The following is an 8,472-nucleotide window of genomic DNA, read 5'->3' as shown; positions in this document are numbered from 1 at the left end:
CTCTTGCTCTGTTCTATCCCTCCCCCCTTCCAATCTGTTTCTTATCATTGCATGCTGCCTATAAGTGGGGGTAGAATGAGCTTACCACCACCCCATTCCTATAGTGTGTGCCTGGCACCTCTCCCTCTCAGTTGTCAGCAATCTCCCCAACCACTCCCCACTCCTTTTTCCCGTCATTCATGCCCCCTTTCTCCTTCCCTTCTCTCTCTCTCTCTCTCTCTCTCTCTCTCTCTCTCTCTCTGTGTGTGTGTGTGTGTGTGTGTGTGTGTGGAAGGGGAGGGTGAGGGGGGGGGGGGGGGGGACATGCCTGTGCATGCACAGGCGTACACTAAATGTATGGTACAATAAATCTGTAATTTTTATTTACAAACAATAAAATTTATTTTTATTTTTTACTTTGCATATTTCAGAGCTACTTTCTGATACATATAGAATGAAATAGGGTGTCAAATTCCATAAGAAATATTAATTCATCATTTGCAGTACATTGGTGCTGTTTGCAGTTGCATTCATGAGTTATGGCAAGCAGATCAATTACACCATAGGTAAGTATATTGTTTGAGTGATTAGTACAATATATTTCATAGTGTAGGTAGAGGCCAGCACCAACAATGAAGGTGACATAATTATAGAAACACAATTTTACAGAAACATTGGTTTACAGCTTCTGCTTATGAATGAATTACCACAGCTGTAAAAACATCTACTGTGGTTCTTTTTCTTTTGGATTAAAGTGTTTTTTAAGTGTCTGCCAGCACTTATAATATGAAGCATCTAATTTTTGACATGTCTCTTCTCCCCATTTTGTTACTGTCAGACTAAGTGAGCTCTCAAACATGAAGGCCTGCAAAAGATTTGAAGAAATATTTATTAATAAGCATAAATGAAAGTTTTGCATGAAAGGACACATAAAACAGGAACAATCCTGGATGAACAAGGCAGTGCTCATTCATTAAAGATAATGTATGATTTCATTCATTTCATTTGTACACTTTTAAAAATGTTAAGTTATATTAGGACTGACTGCTATAGAAACAGTGGAAGAGTCAAATGCAACTGATAGACAAAATATAAAAAATCCAAACAAGCACTTCTTACTGATTATGTGTGGGTTTTAAGTATGTTGTGGAACTGGGAACAGCATAGTGAATTCACAAAATTGTAGCAAACTGTATCAATTAAGGGAATGAAAAGGTTGTATTGTATACTTGAAGATATTGGTCTGTCTTATTTTTGCCACAGATATGATGAAAATGTACACATTTAAATCCTCTGTGTCATTGGTTACCATTACATAAGCCAAGATCTTCATGTAATACACAAGGAAGAGTCAAGTGATAAGAGGTACACCAGTCTTACATGTTGCGATGGTGGTCTGCATCTCATAACAAAATTTGCAACATTTTCTTGACAAACATCATGCACATCAAGCTCCTGATTATTTGGCTTAATGTGGGTCTGATATTGTATGAACAACCAAAAAATATGGATAATCCAATATATGTATGTTTTTACCAGAAACTGCCATTTACAAAACAGGTTACTTGTCAAATTTGAAAGCCCAGTTCCTTATGATTTACTCATTGGAAATAATGGGTTGGAAATAATCAGCCTTTAGCATCTAGGGAGAGGGCTAAGCAAACATAAAAACAGGAAATTGGTTGCAGACATATTGCAAGAGTAGAGTCTTTGCATTTACTTGATGAAATGGGTAAAATGAAGAAGTAAAGTCTGTGTATAATCTGAAGCAGTACCATACATCATCAGCTTAATTCTATTCATTCAGCACTGTCTCATGATAGCAGACACTGCAGTCACTGAAGATGAAAACAGCAAAGACTTTATCATGTAACACATGCTGCACTTTTACCAAATGTTTCAGTGGCTGTACAATTGTTTATTATTCTCACCTATCACATGACTATTATAATGAAGGTATTTGTTTTTGCTGAATGCTGTGGATCATATGTGATGATCTGGGTTGATTATAGTTTTTTTGTCTGCATTCTTGTACCATCAGGTGAGCCCCACCCAAAGTGTCCATTCCACGGTTTTGATCATGCCTTACAGATGAGACTTTATTGTCAAGCATAGCAAACTTAAACTGTCTGCATTACATTCTGCTAATGTCTCTTGACTACACTTTGCAAATCTATCATTGGAGGTCACATTCAGCTTAATTGGTTAATCATTAAAATTGCTTATTTTACTATGCTTTAATACTATTTCCACTTGGGATATTCTTTGTCTTGTGTAATCAGTCTCTGAATTAACTGTCTGAGCAAATATTTATCTGAGTAAATTTTGAAAGTCTAGACTTAAAACTTTGATCACTGTTCTAAGAACTTATTCTATTTTAATTTGATGTGAATTATGTTTGCACACTCTCTTCTCAAATAAAGGCACTTTGATTCAGACTATTTTAAAAATCTACTGGATGTACCAAAGAGGTACATTACAAATTGTTTCAGTCAGTGGGTGAGTACCATTTGAGCATATTTTTCTAATAAATGTGTGTTCAAAAATGGTTTGTTTGTGTGCTGGTATCTCCACTTTAATTCACTTACAGGAGATGCTCAAATGACCATCACCATCTCTGGTACTTTTGTGTACTGGCTGGTGAGGTCTTGCTTAATCCTGGAAAAGATTCCCGTCATATCACAGATGGCCCCAGCTGCTCCCTGTATTTATGCCTCAAGATCTCGTGATGACTCCATGGGTGTCTTGTACACCATGGTTTTCATGTGGCTCCAGAAATGAAAATCCAATGGTTTCAGGTCCAATGAGCAAGGGGCCAAGTATTCAGTACGACATCATAAAGTGAGACACAGAAATGTATCAAAATTAGTGGTGGTCATGTTGAGCACCCTCTGTAAGTGAATTAAACTGGTATTAATTGACAGTAATATACAATTTATCTTTTACTCCTTGCCCAGCTTGTGTGGTCCATACTGCCTACATCCTCCTCCACATTTCAGAGATGCTAGCACACAAACAAAGTATTTTCAAACATCAGTTTACTAGCACAATATGCTCGCATGGTACCTGTCTACCAACAACTGTGTCTTGTAACATAGGGTTTGATCCATCCTGTATAAGTTGTCATTGTGATTGTGTAGATTCACTTTCTCAATAAACAGATTATTTATGTTTTATTTGGACTTAGTCTTTGCATTAACAAAACAATTCTATCTTAAAGCAAGATAATTAATGCACATAAATTTCCCAAAGAAAATTTACAATTTAAGATGTGTTAAAATACATTAAAACATTTTGGAATACTGGAATAGGAAATACATAGTATTCAGGAAATAGTCTGGAAGTAACAATGACTAACCACCAAGATTGAAATTCTAAAATATTACTAATAATGAGCTGTTGATGCATATTAATTAAAGTAGAGCAACTGAACTTCAGTTAAATAACAAAAGGCAAATTGAAGTGAAAGATCTACATCTACATCTACATATATACTCCACTAGCCACCAAGTGGTGTGTGGCAGAGGGCACTATTTGCGCCTAAGTCACATTATATAAGGGTAAGAAAGAGATTCAGGAACCAGGTTTTAAATTGTAAGACATTTACAGGGGTAGATGTGGATTCTGACCACAATTTATTGGTTGTGAACTGTAAATTAAAACTCAAGAAACTTCAGAAATGTAGGAATTTAAGGAGATGGAACCTGGATAAACTGAAAGAACCAGAGGTTGCTGGGAGTTTCAGAGAGAGCATTAGGGAATGATAGACAAGAAAGGGAAAGAAATACAGTAGAAGAAGAATGGGTAGCTTTGAGAGATGAAATAGTGAAGGCAGCTGAGGATCAAGAGGTAAAAAGATGAGGGCTAGTAGAAATCCTTGGGTAACACAAGAGATATTGAATTTAACTGATGAAAGAAGAAAATATAAACATGCAATAAATGGAGCTGGCAGAAAGGAATACAAATGTCTCAAAAATGAGATTGACAGGAACTGCAAAATAGCTAAGCAGGGATGGCTAAGGATGTACAGGCATGTATTGTTAGGGGTAAGATAGATATTGCCTACAGGAAAATTAAAGAGAACTGTCTGTATGAATATCAAGAGCTCAGATGGAAAACCAGCCTAAGCAAAGAAGGGAAAGCAGAAAGGTGGAAGGAGTATATAGAGGGTCTATACAAGGGCCATGTACTTGAGGGCAGTATTATGGTAATGGAAAAGGATGTAGACGAAGATGAAATGGGAGATATGATACTGTGAGAAGAATTTGACAGAGCTCTAAAAGGCCTAAGTTGCAAAAAGGCCCTGGGAGTAGAGGATATTCCATTAGAACTTGAAATAAAACAACCCCTTGTTTTACATTCCTTTTTTGATACCCTAATGAAATGCTCTCCGAAGAGGCAATTCATTGAAAGTTTTGTTATTCCAATTGTATCTAATAAGTGATTTGTATAATATGTTAAATTTCACAAAATTTATTATTCAATTTGTTTACTTGTAGGTCATGTTTGTCCAATATATGCCAGCATTATTTTTTTCATTCACTAATGAATCCATAATTAAGAAAAACTAGGTTAACATTGTTGTTTTTCACTATCTTTGTATAATGTGATGTTTATCTTACGTAAAAAAAAATTTATATTGTATATGCCAGTTTGGGCATACAGTACGAATGATTTGCGTATAGTTAATCACAACAACTTTGAACTTTTAATTGTTAATTTTATAGATTTGCACTATAGTTTTGTTAGCTTCATCATTAAGAACATATAAATAGGGGGAGCAGAAGGCTCAGAAAAGCTCAGTTGGAGACAGTGCACAGATGCGACCACTGTGTTGCATGTCAGGGTGATAATCTAATTGTTGTAACACGGTTTCGTGACTATGTAGCCTGTTATGTGGAGTTGGCTTCCACCAAGAAGAAGTTATGCAGCATGCCATTCATAAACCATTATAAAATGACTTGGTACCTGGATTATTTCATGGAATTCATGTAACTAGATCCAGTTTGCAGATGAAATGGACCAGGACAACGACTTCAGCAGCAGCGGCAGAAGCAGATTACTCGGAGTTACACCGAACTAAGACATGCATAAGCAATGAACTAAACTTTAAATATCACTGCAGCATTAATGACTGAAATGAAATATTTGGAACTCCCCCCGCCCCCAAGATCATACTTTCTTGATGTCGTTGGAACACAAGTATAACAATGAACTTTTAAAATGCTAAATGCTCTGTTTTTAATCAAATAATCTTTCAATGATTATTTTGTTAATTCCAGTCTCTCTCCCCCCTCCCTCCCCCCCCCCCTCCCCCAAATAATAATAATAATAATAAAATTGTTGCAAACTACTGATAGCCTTGGGAGAGCCAGCCGCTCTACCATCTGATCTGGTGAGCAAGATGTATGAGACAGGTGAAATACCCTCAGACTTCAAGATGAATACAATAATTCCAATCCCAAAGGAAGCAGATACTGACAGGTGTGAAAATTACTGAACTATCAGTTTAATAAGTCACGGTTGCAAAATACTAACATGGGTTCTTTACAGATGAATGGAAAAACTGGTAGAAGCTGACCTCGGGGAAGATTAGTTTGGATTCCATAGAAATGTTGGAACACATGAGGCAATACTGAGTCTATGACTTATCTTAGAAGACAGATTAAGGAAAGGCAAACCTATGTTTCTAGCATTTGTAGACTCAGAGAAAGCTTTGGGCAATGATAACTGAAATACCCTCTTTCAAACTCTGAAGGTAGCAGGGGTAAAATACAGGGAGCTAAAGGCTATTTACAATTTGTACAGAAACCAGATGGCAGTTATAAGAGTAGAAGGGTATGAAAGGGAAGCAGTGGTTGAGAAGGGAGTGAGACAGGGTTGTAGCCTATCCGCAATGTTATTTAATCTGTATATTTAGCAAGCAGTAAAGGAAACAAAAGAAAAATCTGGAGTAGGAATTAAAATCCATGAAGGAGATATAAAAACTTGGAGGTTGTAATTCTGCCAGCCATAGCAAAGGACCTGGAAGAGCAATTGAATGGAATGGACAGTATCTTGAAAGATGAACATAAAAAAAAGCAAAATGAGGACAATGGAATGTAGTCAAATTAAATCAGATGATGCACCAGAGGGAATTAGATTAGGAAATGAGACACTTAATGTAGCAGACAAGTTTTGCTATTTCGGAGGCAAAATAACTCATGATGGTCGAAATAGAGAGGACATAAATGTAGACTGGCTATGGCAAGGAAAGTGTTTCTGAAGAAGAGAAATTCGTTAGCATCAAGTATAGATAACATAAAGTGCATTTGGCATTATTAACAGTGATCCTTCATCAGCTGGGGATATTAAGCTCAGTAGTCCTCATGTGTGAGTGCTGAGTTGTATCTTCTTCTTTCCATTTAGCCATAACAGAACAAATAAGACACTATATTGTATACAGACTCATCCACAAAACACAATTATACACCTGACACTTCATAATAAATCAGAGGAAGACAACGATAAACCATCTCCACGAGGACTGTATCCAAGAAGACAATGTGGGATCCCATCACCTGCCACAATGCTTCACCTGCCACAATGCTTATTTCCTGAGAACAAGACTATCTTTTGACAACACCAGGTGGTGTGCACATGACTGAAGTAAGCTTTATACCACAAATCTGATAAATCACAACACAAAGATGATTAGGATTACAGATCTGTACTTGATCTCTGCCTTTTAAGAATTGAGTATGGTGTGCAGTCTCCAAATTCTGCAATCAGAACCATGTCACAGCATGAAACATTGAAAGAGGTCTGAATATGTTTCGAGGGGTGGGTGGTTCTCCAATACACAGTCTATATGTCAGTAAACAAAGAATCAGCAATGATAATTTGAGGACTTTTGATTAACAAGTTACCACCCAATCATATGCTAGACATGTTTAATGGGTGTTGTGAGAGGCAGATGTATAGGTCAGGGAAGTACACTGTGGATTAAGTTGTGAGGTCTGTTATAGCTATGGAGACCAAGTTGCTGTCATGCGTTAGTCACACACATGTGGTCCACCACAAGCTCATGACTTTGTATGACCCCCTTCTGTCTGCAGGTTCCATCCACTCATTTCTGTTGTAGCAACATGCCCTGTATAAGCCTGTTGCCCTGTTATGAGGCATCACACAACATATCAGTGCACACTTATTGTTTGGACACTGTTCTACATATTCCCAAATCTTTGATTCTTTCTAGGTTCTGCAGTTTTCAAAAACATTGGTGTATCATTGCATAAAAGTGATCTATTTAAACAAAAGTACCTGCGTTCCGTCTGCCACTCTACAAGGGACAAGTTTTGCATTTGATGCTGCCTCAAAACACTGTGTATCAGGTCCATGGGGTGTCATCATTGAGTGAAGAGAAGCCCCACCAGGCAGGAAGCCTTCTTCCTTTGCTTCATAGTTGCCCATGACAAGACCCATAAATTCACTCATACAGTTTCCTGTAGGGAGAGAAAGAAATGTATCAATGTATTCATTGGTGTTTGTGGACAATATTAGTGCATAAATTACTTTAAACATGATTTTAACACAGTTAAAAATAGAAACAGAACAAATAAAGTAAGCAGATAATTTGCAACATCAAAGAGGAAATCATAATAAGTGCTGAAATAACTAACATCTTCATTATAACTGGGATGCATCTTTTAATATACTCCTTAAAATTTTTAAAAACATAGGTCAGTAATAAAGAGAAGGAATTATCTCATTTTCTCTTCTGCTTCTTCTTCCTTGTTGGTAAGGCATTAGCTTTTGCTTTGACCTACACTTTTCTTCTGGGTTGAACATCTTTTAACATTGAGCGCAATCCTATCATTCTTCATAAAGTCATCTGGTATTCTGTAAACAGCTCAGGACATTATTAAAAATGCACTGTTGTATCTCCCCTCAGGTGTATTTTTGGCTCAACAACCACAGCACACATAATATCAATACGACAAAGCTCTAGAATCAATACTAAATAGGCCTATTGATGTTATTTGTACTTGGATTTCCAGGTTTTAGTTCCTGGACAGTACAAATAGAACAAATGTTTGCAATAGAATAATGGACTTATCAGTCCATAATTGGCAAAAGGATGTTAAAATGATTATCCTTTGTTTCTATGTATGGAATAGGATAATAGTGACAGAAACTCCATGCCAATAACAATCTATTCTGTAACAACAAAATTTATATCATCTGATAATGAAACTCAGCTAGATCCAAAAACTTCAAGTATTTTATATTTATTATTTTGCAGTCCCAACTGATGCTGTGATTTTGATCCCATGTCATTAATTCATAGAGGCCTCTAGTGATAATACAAGATGAAGTGAACTTGTAAGTTATTTCAACTTTCTTCTTCTTAAGATAGTTCAATTTCTGCTATTCCAAACCAAACCTCTGGGCCAATCTCACTCTTTGGGTAAATATGGTCAAGTTATTAGTGTGTTCAGACATACAAATATG

General features: G+C 36.6%; 1 protein-coding gene across 1 annotated transcript in view; it reads right to left on the bottom strand.

The window, feature by feature from the left end:
- Positions 1 to 359: 359 nt before the first annotated feature.
- Positions 360 to 8,472, bottom strand: part of LOC124594826 (homogentisate 1,2-dioxygenase) — a 96,013-nt gene continuing 87,900 nt past the window's right edge. The window contains exons 9-10 of the mRNA XM_047133270.1: positions 7,282 to 7,463; positions 360 to 844 (exon numbers count right to left, since the gene is read on the bottom strand). Of these exons, the coding sequence (XP_046989226.1) occupies positions 704 to 844; positions 7,282 to 7,463 (323 nt within the window). The 3' untranslated portion in view covers positions 360 to 703. The remainder of the gene's footprint in view (positions 845 to 7,281; positions 7,464 to 8,472) is intronic.

Source organism: Schistocerca americana, chromosome 2 (genome assembly GCF_021461395.2).
Source record: "Schistocerca americana isolate TAMUIC-IGC-003095 chromosome 2, iqSchAmer2.1, whole genome shotgun sequence".
In the NCBI taxonomy this organism is placed as follows: Eukaryota; Metazoa; Arthropoda; class Insecta; order Orthoptera; family Acrididae; genus Schistocerca; species Schistocerca americana.
The sequence above is the reverse complement of the archived record's forward strand: the minus strand, read 5'-3'. Positions and strand labels throughout refer to the sequence as shown.